The following is a 25,931-nucleotide window of genomic DNA, read 5'->3' as shown; positions in this document are numbered from 1 at the left end:
TGAACGCATACGTAAGTCGTACCCCCATATGAAAGTGGTGTTCAAACCACACATGCGAAGTATTGTTAGAGGGAGAGCAATAATTCTAGCACTAGACCTTCTCTGTAACTTTAAATTGGAAACCTGTAGACATTTTTAAACGTCGCCAATGGTGATTTTTAACAGCCAAAGTTTGCCACCATTCCACGAGTGGCGCAGTTTTTAAGCATGATATGTTGGGCATCAATTTACTCAGCGTAACATTATCTTTCCCAAAATAGAAAAAAAAAATGGTCTAACTTTACTGTTGTCTTATTTTTTAATTCCAAAAAGTGTATTTTTTCCAAAAAAAATTGAGCTTGCAAGACCGCTGCGCAAATACGGTGTGAGATAAAGGGGGTTATTTACCAAAGGCAAATCCACTTTGCACTACATGTGCACTTAGAAGTGCAGTCGCTGTAGATCCGAGGGGGACATGCAAGGAAAATAAAAAACAATATTTTAGCTTGCGCATGATTGGATGATAAAATCAGCAGAGCTTCCACTCATTTCAGATCTTCCCCTCAGATCTACAGCAACTGCACTTACAAGTTCACTTGCAGTGCAAAGTGGATTTGCCTTTCGTAAATAACCCCCAAACTGCAATGACCGCCATTTTTTTCTCTAGGGTGTCTGAAAAAAATATATATCATGTTTGAGGGTTCTAAGTACAGTAATTTTCTAGCAAAAAAAAAAAATATTTTAAACTTGTAAACAACAAATCTCAAAAAGAGGCTTGCTCCAGAAGTGGATAAATGAAAGAATAGAGGTGAGCAAATACTAGGCCACCTCTGCAATAAAGGATTCGTATCTGTCTGCTTGCAATCTTTGTGACAATACGGAAAAAAAAAGCCTCATTATAGATATTGGGACTTCAAAAAAGGTGCCAGCAATGCAAAACACATCAAAATACTTAAACGATGCTTTATTGTTACATGTATCATTCATCAATATCCATCATAAAAGAACAATTACTCCCACACATCATATACATTTTATTGGAGCTTGGAGTCGGTGGACACAGCTACACGTGGAGACACCACTGAAGCAATTTTTGCTGATTGTGAAGACGCCTTCCTCTGTAATTTATTCCACCTCTCCCCTTGTTCATATCTACAGTGGTGTGAAAAAGTGTTTGCCCCCTTCCTCATTTCCTGTTCCTTTGCATGTTTGTCACACTTAAGTGTTTCGGAACATCAAACCAATTCAAACAATAGTCAAGGACAACACAAGTAAACACAAAATGCAATTTGTAAATTAAGGTGTTTATTATTAAAGGTGAAAAAAAATCCAAACCATCATGGCCCTGTGTGAAAAAGTGATTGCCCCCCTTGTTAAAACATACTATAACTGTGGTTGTCCACACCTGAGTTCAATTTCTCTAGCCACACCCAGGCCTGATTATTGCCACACCTGTTCACAATCAAGGCATCACTTAAATAGGAGCTGCTTGACACAGTAAGGTCCACCAGAAGATCCTTAAAAGCTACACATCATGCCGAGACCCAAAGAAATTCAGGAACAATTGAGAAAGAAAGTAATTGAGATCTATCAGTCTGGAAAGGGTTATAAAGCCATTTCCAAAGCTTTGGGAATCCAGCGAACCACAGTGAGAGCCATTATCCACAAATGGCGAAGACATGGAACAGTGGTGAACCTTCCCAGGAGTGGCCGGCCGCCCAAAATTACCCCAAGAGCGCAGCGACGACTCATCCAAGAGGTCACAAAAGACCCCACAACAACGTCCAAGGAACTGCAGGCCTCACTTGCCTCAGTTAAGGTCAGCGTTCATGCCTCCACCATCAGGAAAAGACTGGGCAAAAATGGCCTGCATGGCAGAGTTCCAAGGAGAAAACCACTGCTGAGCAAAAAGAACATCAAAGCTCGTCTCAATTTCTCCACAACACATCTTGATGATCCCCAAGACTTTTGGGACAACATTCTGTGGACCGATGAGACAAAAGTGGAACTCTTTGGAAGGTGTGTGTCCAAGTATATCTGGCGTAGAAGGAACACTGCATTTCATAAAAAGAACATTATACCAACAGTAAAATATGGTGGTGGTAGTGTGATGGTCTGGGGCTGTTTTGCTGCTTCAGGACCTGGAAGACTTGCCGTGATAAAAGGAACTATGAATTCTGCTGTCTACCAAGAGATCCTGAAGGAGAATGTCCGACCATCTGTTCGTGTACTCAAGCTGAAACGAACTTGGGTTCTGCAGCAGGACAATGATCCTAAACACACCAGCAAGTCCACCACCGAATGGCTGAAGAAAAACAAAATGAAGACTTTGGAGTGGCCTAGCCAAAGTCCTGACCTGAATCCTATTGAGATGTTGTGGTATGACCTTAAAAAGGCCGTTCATGCTCGAAAACCCTCTAATGTAACTGAATTAGGACAATTCTGCAAAGATGAGTGGGCCAAAATTCCTCCAGGACGCTGTAAAAGCCTCATTGCACGTTATCGCAAACGCTTGGTTGCAGTTGTTGCTGCTAAGGGTGGCCCAACCAGTTATTAGGTTTAGGGGGCAATCACTTTTTCACACAGGGCCATGATGGTTTGGATTTTTTTTCACCTTTAATAATAAACACCTTAATTTACAAATTGCATTTTGTGTTTACTTGTGTTGTCCTTGACTATTGTTTAAATTGGTTTGATGTTCCGAAAAACACTTAAGTGTGACAAACATGCAAAGGAACAGGAAATGAGGGCAAACACTTTTTCACACCACTGTATATTGGTTTTTAAAAGTGGGTGAATCTCCCCTATTGTCTCTTCCTGCAGTACATTTGTATGTGCTTTGCCTACTGGTATGCTGGTATAGTTGGTGGCTGGCCTAGGCTGGGGGGAAAGAGTTAACACTGGGCAACAGTGTGTAGAGACACGAGACAACACTTTTCAGAGGGACTCTACTTTTATTACACGCAATGTTGCGGCTCATCCCTAAGTCGGGGAACCGCCCTAAATGTTTGATTCTCACATGACTGCAGTCCCCGCATAACCCCCTGAGTTTGATGAGTGCACAGTGCCCCCACGTGCAGGGTGGCCCTGTCCACACACTTGGAGCCCCTCTGCATTTTGGAAAGGGCTCTTCTAGCTTTGTGATCATTGATGCCTCTTGACTCCCCTTGAGTGGGCGCAACACATCACTATTAGGTAGTGCATCCTCCACATGAAGCTATCATGAAACATATTAAACTGCATACCATTGTTCATGAGCAACTTTCTCAGTTTATGGAGAATATGTACTGAATTGTTATGTCAAATGATACGGGTCATACTGTGCAAGCAACATATGTGTTGGGAGTAATTATCACCCAGTTCTTTTTACGATGATGCATTATAATGAATGATACGTGTAGCAATAAAGTATCTTTTAAGTATTGTGATATGTTTTACATTGCTGGCACCTTGAAAGTCCCATTATCTGTAATAAGGTTTTTTTTTTTGTATACTCTGTTGGGGATCCCATCAGTCCTCATTTATAACTAATTTAAACCTTTGTGACAAGGCGGCTCAGCATACAATTTTTGCATCTCCTGGGATGAATGAACTCAGAAGAAGACTAGGTGAAGATGTTGGTTCACGCAAAGTTGCTTGCAGACATTGTATCGTTGGAGGAGAGGTGTGTACAGTTTTAATTTTGTCTTATATTTGGCCTCCTCCTAGACTCCAATGTATTTCACAGGAATGGCAAAATTTCACAGAAACCTCCTGAAATTCGAAGATATTGGTGGAAAGCGAAAACTCAGTTTGCTTCATCCTTAAAGAACATGGGTCTCCAAACTTCAGCCCCCTACAAGATTTTATCTGGCCTATAGCTGATGTGCACAGTCTCAGTGGACTCTGATAAAAGGACTCAGATGGGAACTCTGATTTAAGGGGGTACAGTAATTGGGACCCTGATGTGAGGGGGACTCTGTTAGGGCCCTGATGTAAGGGGGACTGTAATGGGGACGCTGATGTAGAGGGGGCTCTGTTGTGGACCATAATGTAAGGGGGACTGTAATGGGGACCCTGATGTAAAGGGGGCTCTGTTGTGGACCATAATGTAAGGGGGACTGTAATGGGGACCCTGATGTAAAGAGGGGACTCTATTGGGGACCCTGATGTAAGGGGACTCTGATGTAAAGGGGGGCTTTGTTGGGAACCCTGATGTAAAGGGGGGGACTCTGTTGGGGACCCTGATGTAAGGGGGGCTGTAATAGAGACCCTACTGTAAGGGGAAGGGGGCTTTCATGAAAAAAAGGTGCAGACCAAATTTATATTTGTTTGGCCTTTTTTAACGGCTCGTGTTTTTTTGGACGGTAATTGCTTTGTTTTACTGAAGTTCTTTCAGTTCTTTTCTTTTATTCTGGGTCATATAATGCTGATTACAAAAAATCTCCAAGCAAAACATATTCATTAAACTGAATATTTATAAAATATTTATTGTGGCCCTCATACTGAAAATTTGGAGACCCCTGTTATAGAAGATTGACCGATATCCAATGTCTTTGTGTACCACAACTTTTACTTGTTTAGCTGAGGCTACCTGCTGATCATTCAGTAGCATTTTTAAACTATTTTACCTAAATAATTTTTACTGTCTGGCTTTGAAAATTATTATGTTCCCGCTCCCCTTAAAAGCAATTAGTATAATAAAGTAAGACTAATTTTAAACATTAACCATTGATTATATTAGATAAGAGATACTTTCATTAGAACACCAAAGTATAAATGAATTTCCATTTGCATCAGGCAAGTGATCATTGTCTGTGTTTCAGTCTTCATATATTTCTGTAAGCTCTATCACAGCTTCAACCACAAGTGCTCAATCAATGGGTCAGTACCACAATCTGTTTTTTTTTCGGGTGCCAGATTTGCAATACCCTTAACTAACACATTTGGGGTCTTGGAAAAATGGCCACATTACCTAAATATATTGCAGAAACTGACACGCCTTTTGGCTACCCAACTTCCGAAAGATTGACTACCACCAAAAGATTGACCACTGAGGCTTTTGTAGAAGCCCCTGCGCTCTGCACTGAATTGTGTTTCCTACATCAAAACTACAAAAACAATTCAACGTTACTAAACCAAAATGTATTATGCAATTCTAACACGGGTTACATGGACTCTGTTGCCACCGGGAAAAGAAAGATTATTTGTTGAAGCACAAAGTTTGTTTTATACATAAAGTCTTCCCTGACAATTGTTGATAGGGTACTCTAGTTTTATCAACAAAAGTTCTTCAACCAGATGACAAATAGGGTGTCTCGCTATGGTAATTATAATCAGGACAAACTTTTTGCACAAGTTTATAGTCAATGCTGAAGAAAGCAATATATATGCAAATAACTTTAAAGGGTTTGGAACACAACCAGGATACGTGGCTCTGGGTTTGTTCTTGGTAACAGATTTTAGAAGGATCAAAGTTGCACAAAGCTGTCTTCTTGGCCCTGTCTGTTTTCTCATACTCAATCCGGCAATTGAAGGACTTGGTGTCTTTGTTCTCTAGGGTAGACTGAGCAGAAGGTTCAAACTCCACCACCTTAGAGGGTGGAACGAGACTCACAGAAACATTTCCAAGCCCTGTGGAGTTATGGCGAAAGTAAACACTGAAGGTGCCATTTCCATGGTCTACGATTTTGCCCGTGATGAGCAGGTTCAACTTGACAGTTTTAATATTGGAGTGAAAATCCCCCCAGCCGAACATTTTTTTAAACTTTCCAGTTTTAACTATAGGCCGCCGTTTAGTTCGTACTAGAGACTCTTGGGTGTCGGTGATGTTGGCGAGCCAGTTCCAGAAGTGCTCTGTGGTGTCAAAGTAGGAGAGCTGACCTTGCCGTTGGAGAGCTGATTGCTTGACAAACAGACGTAAAGGGCTGTGGACTCTGCTGTGGGCCACATTGTTTGCCAGATTCTCGGAAGTGCCCTTCTCCGACCACTTTAGTGCATCTGTTGCTTGCAGTATTTCTTTGTCACAAAGAATCTAATAGTAATACAAGAAAATAAAAAAATAAAACATTAAAAACATTAAAATGAAATTACAGCTTACGTCACCACTTTGAAATGTTTATGTTGTAAGTGAAGCTAAAGTTATAAAAAAAAAAAGGCACATTCACTCGTATGTACGTATCTTCAAACAAGCGTTGACTGACTTTTTTTCCACATTGACTCACATTGCCAAGTTGGTCATGGGTTTACAAACCAACAGTGTGCCACAGGGTAGGAATATGTGTAACTCAAACTTGTTTTTTGTTTAAATTAGTAAAAGGAAGGCCTAAATCCCCTGTCAGTTTATTTTTGTTGCCGTGTGCTGTTGAGGGAAAACTCTCTTCCCTTCCTGTACTAAAGATTCAACAAGAAATTAAAGGAAATCTATATAAAATAAAGGCATACTGGCTTCTTAGACATAAGTGTCCCCATTGGTGAATTCCCCTTTTGCGTGGGTGATAGCTCTATTTAAATCGATTTTTATATTGTTTATAATTTTTTTTATATTATTATAATTTTATCTAAATTTGGATTTTCTATTGCATCCTTTCTTGGTGATAATAATAGTCTCCGGGACAGATAACAAGGGTGAATCTATGTAGTGTCGACACAGCATTAAAAACCTGACCAGGGTTACCACTCTGGGAATTTTGCCAGGATGTTCTGGGGGTGGGGGGGTTTGAACACCCCTGACCCCCCTTATCTACGCCCCTGCTTTTCACCAATCTATTCAATGCTACCAAAAAGGTTTTGGCTATTCATACACTTTAATGTATATGTCCTGGTGCACTGAGGGTCAGGTGTGTTTGCTTTTTGTGTTTATGTGCGTTGGAGTGCCAGTAAAAAATGAAAAGCAAGATGCCCGAAGTGCGTACACCGTAAAGTGTATTAAGTGCTACGGCACAATGCAACATGCAGAGTGAATGCGGTCTAAAAATAATGGAAAAATCTACATTAACTCAGAAAGCCTCTTAATAAAAACACAGAGAACTGAATGATATTATGTCAATTGGTACAATGCATCAATATCATACAAAATTCATATAAAAAAATGTATAATACTTGATTTCATACAAAAATATTTAATAAAATCGCAAACACAGAGTACTAATTGATACAACATCAATTAATACTCTGGGGATGATTTACTAAAGGCAAATAGACTGTGTCCTCTGCAAGGGCAGTTGTGTCAGAGCTTAGTAAATAAGGGAAAGTTTCACTTTAGTCAAAAGACTAAAATGGGAATAGAACTAAAATGTAATTTTAGTCAAAAGACTAAGTCTAAAACTAAATTGAAAGTTGACGTTAAAATTAACACTGGTCTCTAGTGCATGTTCATACCTCAATACCATAAATAATAACATATTCGATTTTTCACTCCAGCAGTATATAATGAGTTTGGAAATTGTAGAGAAATGCTTAACTAATGCATTACAACTTAACTCTACCAATTAGATTTAAGATGACTAAAATTAGTTTAAATCGACTAAATACGACTAAAACTAAAACAATTGCAGAAGACTAAAATGGGACTAAAACTAAAATGCCATTTTAGTCCTAAGACTAAAACTAAAACTAAATTGAAATTTGCTGCCAAAATGAACACTGATTGTGCCATAGCAATTGACACAGCTTGTGGAGTATGCACTATGCTATTAATTTTTAATGGTACCCCATTGCATATAAACACACACACCTGCCCCTTAGTGCACCACAACATATATAGTACATACTATTTTCGTAATGAATAAATACATTTACTGTATAATTTTTATATATTTTGGTATGGATTTTGGGGGATATTGATGCTTTGTAAAATCTTTGTAAATGCTGAAAATAAAATCCAGTTTTTCACAATACTTTACAAATGGTTCATTTTTGGGATGCCAGCACTTATAATTTACCAACAATAAAGGGATTTCTCTCTTCTATTTAAAGGTCTTTAGTAAACTCAGAATGTGAATTCACGTATAACCAACTTCCTCAAGAAGACATGCAATAAAATCTTTCATTCATCATGTTATGCTTTCCCATCTAGAACGCTGCAAACCATTTTTTTTTCCTTTTCCGGCCCCCCACTTTTCCACTGTCAGGTGCTGCTTATCTGTAATTCACAATTGGCTGTTCTTTCTCCTTATGACTATAGCATTTCTGGCTGTGCCATCTTGAGTAAGAGCAAATTATTCATACTCTCCCATCCATCCATGTCCCCATGCTTTATTTTGTTGAGAAATTACTTTGAAAAACACCCCCCCCCCCTAGCATTTCTGGCTGTGGCCATCCTGAGTAAGGGCAAATTATTCATGTAGCCTTTACTTCCTGGAATTCACCGCCCATAGCTCAAGCTTTAATGCAGAAGAATGTGCTTAGCTAAGAAACCCCCCCCCCCCTCTCCCCTCCTGAAGACTCCTGGGATGTATGACATCATTTGCCTAGGCCTTGGTGTGTTTTCTCAGGGATGAAGGGTGTGAGTCCTTGGGAATACCCTGATGTCTAGGGGGAAGATGTGTGCACTTTTATGTGTGTGTTCACATGCTTTAGACCAGGGATCTCCAAACTACAGTCCTCCAGCTGTTGCAGAACTACACGTTCCATGAAGCATTGTAAAACTCTGACAATCACAGACATGACTAGGCATGATGGGATTTGTAGTTCCTGAAAAACTGGAGGACCATAGTTTGGAGACCCTTGCTTTAGACTTAAAAAAATAAATAATTTGCATAGGCAAGAAACCAGGAAGTCATTTTAAAAAGAAATTTTAAAAAGAAGGTTTAAAACTAGGGCTGTTACTGATTAAAATGTTCATGTTCTATTAATCGTTTTTTTTTAATCGACTAATTTCCATTAATTATAATGCACACACAGATCCAATTACTTTTAGCTGATCTCCTTGCATTGCAGCTCTGCATGAGTCAGTGGTAAATGTGGTATACACTACATATACAATCACCTGACACTAGTTAGTTTCCACAATCCATGACTTAACTTCACAGTTCACACAAATACGTTTTAAATTCAAACTGTAGCACTGACGTAAGTCATTTTTTTCCACAGTAGCGTGACAATCCCTCCACCTCCGGTCTAACTAATCACTCTCACCTTATGGCATGGACCCATGTGCAAACAGGTGGTCATGCAAGCGGGTATCAAAAGGGGTTAACATGGACCATGACTTCTCTCACGTCTCCTTAGATCTCAGCAAGGACGCCGGGTCATGGGTAGAAAGAAAATATCTAAGTGCTCACCGCAGATTTCATTTTTGTGTTCAAACACAAACTACTCACATAAAGATGATAAAAACACAGCATGTAAAGCCGACAATCGTGCTAGTTCCGTAGGGCAGCAGCAAGTAACGTCATGCGTAGCTCCTCCCCCGTACGCGGTACGTTCAATCAGAACTTCAACGTCACCGGACTCCTCCCCCTTCCCTTCGTCAGCAGACAGAGGCACTTGGGGAAGGTGGGAGTCGATGTCAATGATTTCACCGGATCTCCGACAGAACTCTCTGAAGACCCGGAAGACGGCGGAGAGGTGAGTACCGATCAAAAGAATTTTGATTGATCAAAAAAATTAATCGAGGAATTAATCTTTAATTTCCACAGCCCTACTTAAAATGAGTAAATATGACATACTTTCCTATGTATTTACTAACGCTAGCAGCATGAGGATTAAAAATAATCAGTGTTGATTGGGAGAGTGAAGTTGCACTTGAACCACCACGGTTTGTTACAGAAAACACCCCCTGATTGCTGATTGCACTCTTCTCTGTAGTCTGCTCTTTCCTCTTTTTACAGCAGGGCTGCTAGTGGTGGACCTCTTCTCCCAGGTTAAGTGCTATTGTGCAAGGGATTAACTGGGGCTTATATCCAGACAAATTCAGGTAAATAAACTTGTTCTGCTATAAACACAGTTCATGATGTTTTAATACAGTGTTTCTCAACCTTTTTAGTTGCAGCACCCTTGAAAAGTAATGCAACCAAGTTTTTGAGGCAACCAAGTCTAAAATATATAAAAAAAAAAAACATAAATTGTTACAATGGAAAACTTGGGCCTTGGACAATCTATGCAACCACATTGATTAAATGAACTTCACATCAGAAGCTGCCTTTCATTTTGGAGGTCCCCTAACACATCAGAGATCCCCCTACATGTCAGAGGTCCTACCATTACATTAGAGATCCCCCTAGATGTCAGAGGTCCTCCCATCACAACCAAGATCCCCCTACATGTCAGAAGTCCTCCCACCACATCAGAGATCCCCCTACATGTCAGAGGTCCTCCCATCACATCAGAGATCCCCCTACATGTCAGAGGTCCTCCCATCACATCAAAGATCCCCCTACATGTTAGAGGTCCTCCCATGACATCAGAGATCCCCCTACATGTCAGAGGTCCTCCCACCACATCAGAGATCCCCCTACATGTCAGAGGTCATCCCACCACATCAGAGATCCCCCTACATGTCAGAGGTCCTCCCACCACATCAGAGATCCCCCTACATGTCAGAGGTCCTCCCATCACATCAGAGACCCCCCTACATGTCAAAGGTCATCCCATCACATCAAAGATCCCCCTACATGTCAGAGGTCCTACCATCACATCAAAGATCCCCCTACATGTCAGAGGTCCTCCCATCACATCAGAGATCCCCCTACATGTCAGAGGTCCTCCCATCACATCAAAGATCCCCCTACATGTCAGAGGTCCTCCCATCACATCAGAGATCCCCCTACATGTCAGAGGTCATCCCACCACATCAGAGATCCCCCTACATGTCAGAGGTCCTCCCACCACATCAGAGATCCCCCTACATGTCAGAGGTCCTCCCACCACATCAGAGATCCCCCTACATGTCAGAGGTCCTCCCATCACATCAGAGATCACCCTACATGTTAGAGGTCCTCCCACCACATCAGAGATCCCCCTACATGTCAGATTTCCTCCCAACACATCAAAGATCCCCCTACATGTCAGAGGTCCTCCCATCACATCAGAGTCCCTCTTATATATATGAAAGCCCCAATCAAATCAGTCCACCCATTACATTTGAGTCTCCCCATATTCTCTGTGAAGACAATAAATGTAGCGCTAAAAAAGTAAATAAACTCAAAAACCTGAAGGCAAATATTAAATGAGTATAGACAACCCGTGCTAGAGAAAAAAGGGAAGTCTTGCACTTATTATAAGATAAGTGTCAACAACATTGTGTGCAAGGCGTAATCACTGGTGCTATATAAATACAACAGTGCATAAATAATATGATAACAGTGGGATCACATAACGTGAATCCTGAAAGATAAACTATTATCAGTTCATCAATCTGTACAAGAGTCCTCTTATATAGAACAAGAGTGACCAATCTTCTCATGTAAACCCTGGATCAAGGAGCAAGGAGACCAGCCACGGCAATTTGTTTGTCTGTAGAAATATCTGAGGATGCAACACTCTACAAATGTAAGATGGATACTCTTACCAGAAATGTTGGACCCGCATGCTTGTAACCCCGGGGGATTATATTCCAACTTCTGATAAAGAAGATCGCGGTGTAGAATCCTCTTATAGGCGTCCTTGATCCTGTCGTAGGGCATGCGGGTCCAACATTTCTGGTAAGAGTATCCATCTTACATTTGTAGAGCGTTGCATCCTCAGATATTTCTACAGACAAACAAATTGCCGTGGCTGGTCTCCTTGCTCCTTGATCCGGGGTTTACATGAGAAGATTGGTCACTCTTGTTCTATATAAGAGGACTCTTGTACAGATTGATGAACTGATAATAGTTTATCTTTCAGGATTCACGTTATGTGATTCCACTGTTATCATATTATTTATGCACTGTTGTATTTATATAGCACCAGTGATTACACCTTGCACACAATGTTGTTGACACTTATCTTATAAGTGCAAGACTTCCCTTTTTTCTCTAGCACGGGTTGTCTATACTCATTTAATATTTGCCTTCAGGTTTTTGAGTTTATTTACTTTTTTAGCGCTATATTTATTGTCTTCACATTTATTGTAACGAGTGTTAGCTGCTAGTCTTATTCAAGTAGCGCAGTGTTTTGCTTTTTTGCTACATCCCCATATTCTCTCCCATGTCCCCCATCACCCCCCCCCCCCCCCCAGAATGCAGTCTTCCCATCTGTGGTCAGATGAGACTAAAACTTGAGCTCTTTTGGCATTAACTCGACTCGCTCAGTTTGCGGGAAGAAAAATGCTGACTGACCCTAAGAACATCATCCCTACGGTCAAGCACGGAGGTGGAAACATTATGGTTTGGAGCTGTTTCTCTGCTTAAGGTACAGGCCGACTTTGCCGCATTGAGGGGACAATGGACGGGGCCATGTATTCTACAATCTTGGATGAGAACCTTCTTCCCTCAGCCAGAACACTGAAGATGGGTGGTGGGTGGCTCTTCCAGGATGACAATGACCCAAAAACATACCACCAAGGCAACAAAGGAGTGGCTCAAGAAGAAACACATTAAGGTCATGGAGTGGCCTAGCCAGTCTCCAGACCTTAATCCTATAGAAAATGTATGGAGGGAGCTGAAACTTCAAGTTCCCAAGAGACAGCAAAGAAACCTTAAGGATTTAGAGAAGATTAAGAAGAGTGGACCAAAATCCCTCCTGAGATGTGTGCAAACACAAGAAACGTCTGACCTCTGTACTTCTGTGCTTCCCAACAAGGATTTTTCCTCCTCTAAGTACCAAGTCATGTTTTGCTTCGGGATCAAATACTTATTTTACTCTCTGAACTGCAACCCAATTTATAACATTTGTATCATGTGTTTTGTTTGGATTTGTGGTTGATATTCTGTCTCTATCATTTAAAATACACCTATGATAAAAATTATAGACCATTTATTTTATTGTAAGTGGGCAAATTTACAAAATATGCAAGGGATCAAATAATAATTTGTAGCTGTACACGGGTTTACGCCACTATTTCCATAAACCTGAGCTAAAGCCTTACTACCCCCCACACACTTGTAGCAAGTCCTCTCCTGTGTTGAAACTGATTACTCTCAGGCCGCGTACACACGGGCGGACTGTCCGCCCAACTAGGTTCGTCAAACAGTTTGACAAACAGTCTGTTCAAAACTAGCATGAACGGACTTGACCACACACGACGAACGAACAGTCCGCTGAAAACTTGCGCGATGACGTGAACGGCACGTACGACGGGACGAGAAATTCGGCGTCCGATACACTGCAATGCAACCTTCGCCGTGTAAATTCTTTCTGAGCATGCGCGAGACTTAGTTTGTCGAACAAGCCTACACACGAGCGGACTGTCCGCTCAAACCAAGTTTCAGCGGACAGTCTTACGGAAATTCCGAAAAACTTTGTTCGTCAGACTGTCCGCTGAAACTGTCCGCTGAAGCCCACACACGAGCGGACTGTCCGCTGAAACACTGTTCAGCGGACAAAGTTGGACGAACAGTCCGCCCGTGTGTACGCGGCCTTAATTCCCTCCAAGCTTACATCCTCAAAATATGACCCTTTGAAAATGCAGAAGCTATCTTGAGCCTTCCTTTATTTCCTATCTGAACAACTTCAGTAATAATTAATCCCCCCTCCTCTTCATCTTTGCTGCCATTCACCTGTATTGTACAGCTATTGGCCTTCTCTGCCTTCAGTCATTTTGTTCCTGAACGTTATATGAAAGAACACATACGCTAAGGTGACCAGATTTTTTCAATGAAATCCAGGGACATATTTTTGTTTAACTATTAATGGCGGCAATTAGCGACTCTCTGCCAGTCGCCTCACAGCCTGTCAAGTCTTGCTGTCCGGGCTCCGGCTACTACTGGATGGGGAGCGGAAGAAGATCACTCCGCCAGGGAAGGCAAGGAGATGGGCAGGTGGCTGGCCGGGACTTGAGCCAAGGCAGAAGAACATGCGAGCAGGAGCGGGAACGGGCATGCACCCGAAACTGAAGAAATATTCTCTCCGCTCCGACCAGCACATGATCATCAGAAAGGGACACAGAATAACTAGCGGGAGGGGGGGGGGAGGGGTGTGTCATTCAGATTTTTTTTTTAAATTATGCACTGACTGTCTTTGAAATTGCCCCAGCCCCTGTCCAAATCCAATCCAGGGACAAAACCGGGGACAGACTTGGTTCGGGGACAGTGTCCTCAATCCGGGGACTGTCCCCGGATTACAAATTAATCAACTGATCATCAGATTGCATAGTGAAAGTCTGCAGCACCAGTGACCAGCAGAGAGGAGCATCAACATCTAAATGGATCCTGAGCAGGGTGCTGTGACATTTAACCACGTGCGGACCGCTGTCGGCATATATATACGTCGACAGAAGGACGCGGCTAGGCAAAGTAACATACCCGTATGTTACTTTGAAATGCGCGTGAGCTCCGTGACCGTGCCTGCGGGACCCACGGACTCCATCGCAGCGGGGATACCCGCGATCGTGTCACAGAGCTCAAGAACGGGGAGATGCCGATGTAAACAGCATCTCCCCGTTCTGCCTAATGACAGGAAACTGATCCTCTGCTCCCTTTCATCGGGAGCAGCGATCAGTGTCACGTCACTCAAGTCCATCCCCCCAGACAGTTAGAAACACTCCCCTAGGACACACTTAACCCCTCCCCACCCCCTAGTGGTTAACCCCTTCACTACCAGTGACATTTTTACAGTATTCAATGCAATTTTAAAGCACTGATCGCTGTATTAATGCCAAAGGTCCCAAAAATGTATCGAAAATGTCCGATGTGTCCGCCATAATGTCGCAGTCACGATAAAAATCGCTGATCGCCATCATTACTAGTAAAAAAAAAATATATTAATAACAATGCCATAAAACTATCCCCTATTTTGTAGATGCTATAAATTTTGCACAAACCGATAAATAAATGCTTATTGCGTTTTTTTTTTTAAACCAAAAATATGTATAAGAATACGTATCGGCCTAAACCGAGGAAAAAAATTTTTTTTTATATATTTTTGGTGGATATTTATTATAGCAAAAAGTCAAAAATAATGCATTTTTTTCAAAATTGCCACTCTTTTTTTGTTTATAGCGCAAAGAATAAAAACCGCAGGGGTGATCATATAGCACCAAAAGAAAGCTCCATCTGTGGGGAAAAAAAGGACGCCAATTTTGTTTGGGAGCCACGTCGCACGATCGCGCAATTGTCAGTTAAAGGGACGCCGTGCTGAATCGCAAAAAGTGCTCTGGTCAGGAAGGGGGTAAATCCTTCCAGGGCTGAAGTGGTTAAAGAAGCCCGCCGGCCCCTCCCACCAAACTCAGGGTAAAGACCAGCAGACAGACCCAGTGATTAGGAATTTCTTGAAAACCAAGTGATTTCACTTACACATTTTAATTAGAAGTAGTGAAGGCCTTCGCGCTACTGGGAGTAAATAAGAAAGAACTGTATGTGTGTAAACTGGTGTAGGTGTTTTCACAAGTGCTATAAAATGAGAGGGTTCACAATAACACCAAAAGAAAAATAGTATATGTAGAATTTTGTGCAAAAGTGAAATAACACAAAATTTAGAAATTAAAGTGCCTATGGAAGTGGTGACTGCTAGGAGGGTAATTCCAAAAAATTCAAAAGTATTAGGCTGCTTTCACACTGGGGCGGGAGCAGTGTCGGCGGTAAAGCGCCGCTATTTTTAGCGGCGCTTTACCGTCGTTTTAGCGGCGGTGTGCGGGCGCTAGCGGGGTGGTTTTAACCCCCGCTAGCGGCCGAAAAGGGGTTAAACCCGCCCGCAAAGCGCCGCTGCAGCGGCGCTTTGCCGGCGGTATTGCCGCGGTGTCCCATTGATTTCAATGGGTAGGAGCGGTATAGGAGCGGTGAATACACCGCTCCTTCACCGCTGCAAAGATGCGGCTAGCAGGACTTTTTTCACCGTCCTGCCAGCGCATCGCTCCAGTGTGAAAGCCCTCCGGCTTTCACACTGGAGTTAAAGGGGCCGGTTTTTTTCAGGCGTTACACAGGCGCTATTTTTAGCGCTGTAACGCCTGAATACCACCCCAGTGTGAAAGCAGCCTAAGGGAAGAGGAAAGGAAGAAAAAAAAGGTTAAAGTGTGAAAAATAAAAATAAAATAAAAATAAGAAAAAATACAAATAAAAGTAAAAAAAAAATAGAAGTAGAAATAATAATAAAAATCTATTTTTTTTTTCTTATTTTTATATATTTTTTATTTTTCACACTTTAACCTTTTTTTTTTTTCTTCCTTTCCCACTGCACCTACCCCCCTTATACTTTAGAATTTTTTGGAATTACCCTCCTAGCAGTCACCACTTCCATAGGCACTTTAATTTCTAAATTTTGAGTTATTTCACTTTTGCGTGAAATTCTACATTTACTACACATTTTAATTGCATGTTGATCAGGGAAGAGGGGAGACAAAGGAAGGTATTATATGCATACACTTTGTGCACATTAGCTTTAATATCAGACTTGACTAATATAAAAAGGCAGGGAGGCCATATCATGTGATACGCCATTTGAGAAATGAAAGGAGGATATTTACAGCGGATCCGAATCTTTTGCGAATTTTATATGGACTGCATAAAATAGGGAATTTTTCCTTTAAGCACCATTTCTCCTAAAACTATTAACGGTATTAACAGGGACAGAAAATGCTTTAGAAAGAAAAATCGCCGCACTTAATCTGTCCGAGCTGGCGGATCTCAAAGCATTCATCAAGACTTCAGTAATTTGTATCTTGGCCAAGCTTATGAATTTCACAAAAGCATCTACAGCCACTATATTCCCCGATATTATTGTCCTGCTGAATGTGCCGTCCTGCAAGATTAATAACATGAATTTGTTTTACATCAATTAAAGGGAGGAATTGACATTCTTTTGTTGGAGAAGGCTGGCAGATCTAACAATACACGTCACAGCAGCTGAGACGCCAAAAAATAAAACATTAAACATTTTTTTTTTTTTTTTGGTATTTCTTTCTTCTATGAAGTTTTGATTATATTGATTTAATTTTTTCAGAACAATGGACATGTGCAACTCCAGTGTCGTTGAGCTTGTAGTAATAAGGAAAGTTTTTACAGTTTTCTTGATTTGTTTGCTGAGAACATTACAATGTGTGTTTTGATCTGGGTAAGAGAATATATATGAATCTACTAATGACTGACTTATTAGTAGAATGGGGTGTCTGCTGTTCCTTAAAGTGGTTGTAAACCCTTACAACACACTTTGACCTACAGGTAAGCCTAGATTAAGGCTTACCTGTAGGTCCAAGAAATATCTCCTAAACCTACACGGTCTAGGAGATATTTGCGCGGCATTTTAAACTACGGAGCTGTCGCGCGTGTCGGCTCCCGTGCGCATGCGCGGGAGTGACGTCATCGCGGCTTCGCAGAATGACAGCGGCGGAGCTACGAGACCCCACCGAGAAGATGGATGCGTGACTTCGCTGGCTCCTGTGTCAGGTAAGTGACACATAATGGACTACTATGCGATGCATAGGAGTCCATTATGCTTTACCTTTGCAGGGAATGAAAGAGGAAGTAAACTCATCAGGGTTTACTTCCTCTTTAAAGTGTTACTAAACCCACAAGAGTAAAATCAGTCTGTATATGCAGTAAAGCATGCTTGTTATACTCACTGTGGAACCTAAGGGGTTAATCCTTTGCATTGTGTAAAAGGGCTGTTTGTTCCTGCCTTCTCTGATCCTCCCCTTCTTCCACTGTCCCCAATCAATCTCCTGATAGTACAGAGCCTTGGGGACATTCTGCACATGCTCAATTTGGTGTGTATTGCTAGAGATTTTTTTTTTCTTTCTTGGGAGGGTGCATGTGATCAGCACAGGGCCAATCAACACTGTCCAGACAGAGGGTCATGCAGCCTCATAGGACAGTCAGAGGAGAATTAAAACTCCTCCTACAAGCTTTAACCAGACACTCATAGAAGTCACAAGAATGCTACTGAACAAAATTCTACTAGTGTGTGGGCAGCTTAAAGTGTTACTAAACCCAGGACCCTGTATTCACTATATCTGGTCTCCCACAGTACACAGAACATGGAAAAGCAATTATTTTAGTAAATATAAACTACTAAATGCATTTTCTCATCAGCAGTATATAGCAGTCTTGTGACTTCTATCAGTTCCTGGTAAAGCTTTTGAGGAGTTTTCATACTGCACTGAGCTGTCCTATCAGGATGCAGAGCCCCTGTCTCTCTGTCTGGATTGTGCCGATTGGCCCCGTGCTGATCACATGCACTCTCCCAAGAAAGAAAAAAAAACTCTCTAGCGTACTGAGCATGTGCAGAGTGACTCCACTAACTCTGTCTTATCTGGACCTGTTCTGGAGTCAGTGGAAGAAGGGGAGAATCAGAGAAGACAGGATCAAACAGCCTTTTTACACAATGCAGAGGATTAACCCCTTAGGTTACACAGTGAGTATAACAAGCATGCTTTACTGCGTATACAGACTAATTTTACTGTTGTGGGTATAGTAAGACTTTAACTGCTTGTTCCAAGTCTATAACTCAAAAAAAAATAACGAAGCCAGATGATCTGCATAACAGCTGGACAATTAGCATAGTAGGCAGCCAACAAAATGGCACCCTATGCATTTTTCTCATAAAAAGTTTCCTTTTCCGTTTATTTATTTTTTTATGTTCCCACAGTTCTTGTTTAAAGTGTGAGTTTTTTTTTTTCTACACCTGTAAGGGAAAAGGCATAATGAGCTAGTATGCACTGCATACTAGCTCATTATGAAATACTTAGAACGAGGCGCCGGCATCTCACTCAGTCCACGCCGAGGGAGCAGACATGTTCCCTCGGCATGTCTTCCGGGTATCGCGGCTCCGGCGCTGTGAGTGGCCGGAGCCGCAATGTCGTCACTCCCGCGAATGTGCGCGGGAGTTTTTTCCCCGGCAGGATCTGGTGTCTGCCGGACTTTCAGCCGAGAATCCCCGGAGCGCATGCGCCGCTGACCTCAGCGGCTCATTGCGAGGGGAATATCTCCTAAACCGTACAGGAGATATTTTTTTTACCTACGGGTAAGCCTTATTATAGGCTTACCTGTAGGTCAAAGTTAAAAATATGACTATACAACCGCTTTAAGCTGTTTTACCTACCAAAGTATTTGTATTTCTGTCCATTCTGTCCTGAGATTTACACAGCACAACCAGGCGGATAAGGCAACTTTCTCTAAGGAATCCACAGCTAAGGCCGGCCATACACGGTGCGAATGCGCCAATATTCCAAGATTTGAATCGTTAATGGGCAGGCTGAATGTACCAAATTGATTGATTGGTCAACTTGGGTACAACCAGCCTGCCGGATTCTCTTTCATTATCGCTAGCAGATGCTATAGCCTCTAGCGATAATCACTGTCTTTTCCTGGCGGGGATGGCTTCCCCTGCCCCCCAGCCGGGAGCAGACAATAACTCGGTAGGTGAGATTCCCCTGTCAGCACTATCCGTGCTGATGGGGGGAATTGTGCAAATGTCTTTCCTGCAACCTGTGGTTGCAGGCATGAATTTCGCACTGTGTATGGCCGGCCTAACACTACCTCTTCCCCAGCCTGGTGATTGGACAGTAAAGTAGAAGCAGGAGCTTGATCAAGTCATCTCTCTGCTCTTTCCTCATGTCAGTGTGTTTCTTTTCAACATAAGTGCATGCAGCACACCTCCCAGTGCTGCCCCTCCCTCTCCCAGTCTGAGCACTGTTGTACTGGCAATTTAAAGAGGCCAACAATAAGTCAAATTCAGGTATTTATATTAGCTGCAATAAAAAATGAATGATATATTAATGAGTACAGAGACATCATTGTGCATTTTTTATATCTGCTTAGAGTTCAGCTGTAAGGCTCTGAATTGATGCAACAGCATAACACTACTAAACGGGAGAATAAAAGCAACACATTGTATTTGATTCGCTATCATCGCTGGAAACAGCTTCATTTATAAAGATTGTGTAAAGGACTGGGAATACTTTATATTCAGAAACTAAAACAATTAGCAGCTTCCTATGATACAGAAATCGAATTGCTCGTAATTTTCTAAGCGTGACTCTTAAGGGGCAACTTCGGTGCCAGGGCTGCCGGTGAACACCAAGTTTCACAGTCAGGCCCCATTCACACCTCACTCAGTGTTTTGTAGCTTGAAGTTCCAAAATGCTGGATGAGGAAAAAAATCTGTTATTCTCTATGGAGTTGGTTCACATCACCACTCCAAGTCACCTGAAGCCAAATGCCCGAAGCTCAAAAAAGTTTTTTTATCTCAAATTGGGTAGATTTACTCGTTTTTGGCACGTTCCTATTCCCATAGAACTAAATGGAATCATGCAAGTTGCGTGTTTTTGTGTGCTTTCGTGCATTTTGACTCATGTCTTTGCAGGTTTTTCTGATCAATGCAAAAATCCCCCCAAAAAAACAAAAACGAATAACTTATAATAATTTAACAAGACCCGTGGCCACTCATTTAAATTAGAAGAAAAGAGGTTTAACCTTAAACTACGTAGAGGTTTCTTTACTGGAAAAGAGCCAAGGATGTGGAATTCCCTTCCACTGGCGGTAGTCTCAGCGGGGGCATCAATAGTTTCAAGAAACTTTAGATAAGCACCTGAACGACTGTAACATACAGGGATATACAATGTAGTACTGACATATAATCAAACACATAGGTTGGACTTGATAGACTTGTGTCTTTTTTTTTACCTCACCTACTATGTAACTATGTAACATTTGTATTTAGTTATGATTATTTTTATTTATTTGTGTATTTATTAAATGGCCTTTAAAAAGAAAATAAAGCGGAGGGGGCATTGTCAGAATTCCAACACTACAAGCAATGCAGTAAGAAGTGTAAGAACAAAATCAGGGCTGCTAAAAAAGACTGTTGAGAGACACATAGCAGAGAAGAGTAAAAAAATAAAAAAAAAATAAAAAAAGACAATGATGAGAGGATGGTTACAGATGACACAGAAAAGGCAACTGTACTGAATGCTTTCATCTCCCCAGTTTTTACACAGGAAAGGAGGAGTATACCAACAATAACAAGATTGTTAATAACACATCACAGGAGGTACCCTTGTGGCTAACAGAGGCCGAAATCAAGGAAAGACTAGATAAGCTTAACACAAATAATCACCAGGACCAGATGGCTTACACTGGAGAGTCCTCAAAGAACTCATTCGGGTTATAGCTAGACCATCGTTCCTAATCTTTGTGGACAGCATACTGACAAGAATTGTAGCAGCTGATTGACGAAAAGCCAATGTGGTACCAATATTCAAAAAAGGACAGAGACAAATCCCTGGAAACTACAGGCCAGTCAGCCTAACATCAATAGTAGGTAAATTATTGAAGGGGATAAGGGACTATATCTAAGAATTTGCTGAAGAAAACAGTATCATTAGTAGTAACCAGCATTCTTTTATGAAGGGTCGTTCTTGCCAGACCAATCTGTTAACATTCTACGAGGAAGTGAGCTGCCATCTAGATAGGGGAAGGCCAGTGGGTGTGGTGTATCTGGATTTTGCAAAAGCTTTTGATACAGTTCCTCATAAACACTTAATCTACAAGCTGAGGTCTGCAGGCATGGACCATAAGGTTTGTTCTTGGTTAGAAAACTGGTTCTAGGGGCGCGTCCAAAGGGTGGTGATAAATAATGTGTACTCAGACTGGTCTGGAGTGGTAAGTAGGGTATCCCAAGGCTCTGTCTTGGGACCAATTCTGTTTAATTTATTCAGAATTGTTAAAGAGGATGGGATAAATAGCTCAATCTCTGTTTTTGCGGACAGCACAATATTAAGCAGGGCAATAACTTCACATCAGAATATAGAACAAAATAATTGAGTGAACTACATGGCAAATGAGGTTTAATGTGGAAAAATGGTAATGCACTTGGGGGCTAAAAAAAAATAAATGCAAACTACTCACTAGGGGGAGAACCTCCGCGGGAATCAAGGATGGAGAATGATCTGGGGCTCCTAGTAGAAAACAGACTGAGAAATAGTATACAATGTCAAGCTGCAGCTACCAAAGCCGGCAGAATATTACCGTGCATTAAAAAGGGGATATACTCCAGAGATAAAACTATTTCTAATTACTAATTCTGCCACGTTATAAAACTCTGGTTTGGCCACACCTGGAGTATTCCATCCAGTTCTGGTCACCAGTCCTCAGAAGGGATGTGCTGGAACTGGAAAGAGTCCAAAGAAGAGCAACAAAACTATTCACACCGCAATGCATCACATAACACCAGGGAGGGAAGATGGCTAATTGGGCCCAATTTGGACATTTTCACTTAGGGGTGTATTCACTTTTTTTGCCAGAAGTTTAGATATTAATGGCTGTGTGTTGAGTTATTTTGGAGGGGACAGCAAATTTACACTGTTATACAAGCTGTACACTCACTACTTTACATTGTAGCAAAGTGTCATTTCTTCAGTGTTGTCTCATGAAAATATATAATAAATTATTTACAAAATGTGAGGGGGGTGTACTCACTTTTGTGAGTTGGCCTAACTTTATGAAGAAATACATTTTATTTTTATTTTTCTTGAATGAGTTTTATATCAGAAAGTATAGTTTTTTTTCAGCATTTTCGGTCTTTTTTCGTTAATAGCGCAAAGAATAAAAAACAAATTGGTGATCAAATACCATTAAAAAAAGCTCTATTTGTGGGAAAATAAATGGTGTAAATTTAATTTGTGTACAGTGCTGCATGACTGTGCAACTGTCAGTGGCAAAAAAATGGCCTGGTCATGAAGGGGGGTAAATCTACGAGGGGTCAAGTGGTTAAGACCCTTTTAACTACAATTTTTTTAACTTTTTTTTTAAGCTATGCTATGTGAATGGGGACATGCACCAAATTTAAAGTAGGTGTTATCCCATTTTGACTGCAAAAGTGGAAATACACTTTGGGAGAGATTTATTAAAACTTGAGCACTCAAAATTGCAGCTGTGCAAGGTAGCCAATCAGCTTATAACTTCAGCTTGCTCAATTAAGATTTGCCAATAAAACCTGGAAGCTGATTGGCTACCATGCACAGATTTTGCACTCACTAGTTTCAGTAAATCTCCCCCACTGTATGTTGATGTCCCCTCCTCCCTCAGCCCGTTCTTTGTTTTTGAGAACATAATGGGGGTTAATCTAATAAAGGCAAATAGACCAGGGCTTTTTTTCTCAGAGAGTAGTTGCAGGAATTCTCCTTTTCTGAGTCACCCCTTGTCTCCGCCTCCTACCCACCTCTGAGCACGGTTCCTTGGTTCCACCCGCTACCCACCTCTGGGCACGGTTCCTTGGTTCCACCCCTACCCACCTCTGGGCACGGTTCCTTGGTTCCACCCCCTACCCACCTCTGGGCACGGTTCCTTGGTTCCACCCCCTACCCACCTCTGAGCGTGGTTCCTTGGTTCCACCCCCTACCCACCTCCTGTTCCGCTCCTTATAGAGTATACAGAACCACGTATCATTTTGTGGTAATACAAAATGCATATGGAATTTGTTAATGATTACATGAGACGCAGTCAAATTGATCCCCTGCCTCCAGCGACAATAGACCCCCCCCCGCAACCATAGATCCCCATGCAACAATAATAGACACCCCAATAACAATAGTTCCCCCCACAACAATAGACATCCCCAATAACAATAGATCCTCCCCCAACAATGTACACCCCAGCAACAATAGATCCCCGCAACAATAGACACCCAGCAACAATATATTCCCCCCACAACAATAGAGCTCCAGCTGCAACAGATCTCCCAGATCTCCCAGCAGCCAGCATCAATAGATCATTCCTTGAACAGTAGATCTCTCCCAGCAAAGAATGCCCTCCCCCCAGCAACAATAGATTTGCCACCTGCAACAATAGACCCCCCACATAAAAATGAATTCCCACCCCCCCAGCAACACTACACCCCCCCATTCACAATAGATCCCCAGCACACCCCAGCACCTCTTGCCATTACATACATTCAGTGCTAGAGGTGCCAGAACTGTGTTCCCCTGCATTTCCGCTGAAAAAAAAGTAGGGCTGTTACTGATTAAAATTTTTGTGTTCAATTAATCGATTTCTTTTTAATCCATTAATCGACTAATTTTGATTAATTATAACGCACATACAGATCCAACTACTTTTAGCTGATCTCCTTGCATTGCAACTCTGCATTAGTCAATGGTAAATGTGGTATACACTATATACAATCACCCGACACTAGTTAGTTTCCTCAATCCATGACTTAACTTCACAGTTCACACAAATAGGTTTTAAATTCAAACTGTAGCTCTGACGTAAGTCATTTCAGTAGTGTGACAATCCCTCCACCTCTGGTCTAACCAATCACTCTCACCTTATGGCATGGACCCCTGTGCAAACAGGTGGTCATGCAAGCAGGTATAAAAAGGATTAACAGGGACCATAAACTTCGATCACGTCTCCTTAGATCTCAGCAAGGACGCCAGGTCATGGGTAGAAAGAAAAGATCTAAGTGCTCACCGCTTAAGTATAAGATTTCATTTTTATGTTCAAACACAAACTACTCACATATAGATGATAAAACACAGTAGGGATGAGCTTCGTGTTCGAGTCGAACGCATGTTCGACTCGAACATCGGTCGTTCGTGCGTTCGCCGAATTCCGAACGTTTGGGCCGTTCGCGGCAAAATTCGTGTGGCCCACAATGCACTGCGATGGCGCAATGCATTGCTGTCTCACGATTGGCCAAGCATGCACTGTGACCCCGCATGCTTGGCCAATCGCAGCGCCAGTAGCGGGAAGAGCAATGGTTGGCCACAGGCATCCTGCCTGTGGCCAATCATAGCTCAGACTGTGTAGTGCACGCCCCACACTATATAAAGCTGCCTTTCAGGTGGCCTCGTGTAGTGTTTGTTAGCATCTGAAGCAGTGGGTGTTCTGTGTACCTTCAACACAGTTACACACCAATCGTTTTTGGCTGATTTACTATTTTGCTCTTGTGTAGTGGTTACTGTCTGTGCCCTGACCGCAGTATACACCACTATATTCACCTCACCTATATAGCTAGTGATCTAGCTTTAATAATAGAGCTTGCAGTCAGTAGTGTTAGTGCGTGCTGTCTGCGTGCTCTGTACCCAGTACATACCACTATATACACCTACATAGCTGTTCTCTATTTGAGCCCGATTGTCATTTGCTGGAGTTATTGGAAGTTGTGTGTGCCTCCAGCACAGCACAGTATACATCTGTATATACCCCTTTAACTCTGCTGTTTTCTTGTTATTGTCTGCGTGCCCTGACCGCAGTATACACCGTGATATTCACCTCACCTATATAGCTAGTGGTCCATCTTTAACAATAGAGCTTGCAGTCAGCAGTGTCACTCAGGAGATAGTGCGTGCTGTGTGCCTGCTCTGTACCCAGTACATACCGCTATTATCCACCTACATAGCTGTTCTCTATTTGGGCCCGATTGGCATCTGCTGGAGTTATTGGAAGTTGTGTGTGCTTCCAGCACAGCACAGTATACATCTGTATATACCCCTTTAACTCTGCTGTTTTCTGGTTATTGTCTGCGTGCCCTGACCGCAGTATACACCGTGATATTCACCTCACCTATATAGCTAGTGGTCCATCTTTAACAATAGAGCTTGCAGTCAGCAGTGTCACTCAGGAGATAGTGCGTGCTGTGTGCCTGCTCTGTACCCAGTACATACCGCTATTATCCACCTACATAGCTGTTCTCTATTTGGGCCCGATTGACATCTGCTGGAGTTATTAGAAGTTGTGTGTGCTTCCAGCACAGCACAGTATACATCTGTATATACCCCTTTAACTCTGCTGTTTTCTGGTTATTGTCTGCGTGCCCTGACCGCAGTATACACCGTGATATTCACCTCACCTATATAGCTAGTGGTCCATCTTTAACAATAGAGCTTGCAGTCAGCAGTGTCACTCAGGAGATAGTGCGTGCTGTGTGCCTGCTCTGTACCCAGTACATACCGC

The 25,931-nt window shown here is 42.0% G+C and overlaps 1 protein-coding gene across 1 annotated transcript in view; it reads right to left on the bottom strand.

The window, feature by feature from the left end:
- Positions 1-2,574: 2,574 nt before the first annotated feature.
- The window catches only part of NXPH2 (neurexophilin 2), a 245,386-nt gene continuing 222,029 nt past the window's right edge, over positions 2,575-25,931 (bottom strand). Inside the window, exon 3 of the mRNA XM_077447757.1 lies at positions 2,575-5,992. Coding sequence (XP_077303883.1) covers positions 5,252-5,992 — 741 coding nt within the window. The 3' untranslated portion in view covers positions 2,575-5,251. The remainder of the gene's footprint in view (positions 5,993-25,931) is intronic.

The sequence above is a fragment of the Lithobates pipiens genome, unplaced genomic scaffold (genome assembly GCF_037356315.1).
Source record: "Lithobates pipiens isolate NorthernLeopardFrog02 unplaced genomic scaffold, aLitPip1_a1.2 Scaffold_22, whole genome shotgun sequence".
NCBI classification, from domain to species: Eukaryota; Metazoa; Chordata; class Amphibia; order Anura; family Ranidae; genus Lithobates; species Lithobates pipiens.
The sequence above is the reverse complement of the archived record's forward strand: the minus strand, read 5'-3'. Positions and strand labels throughout refer to the sequence as shown.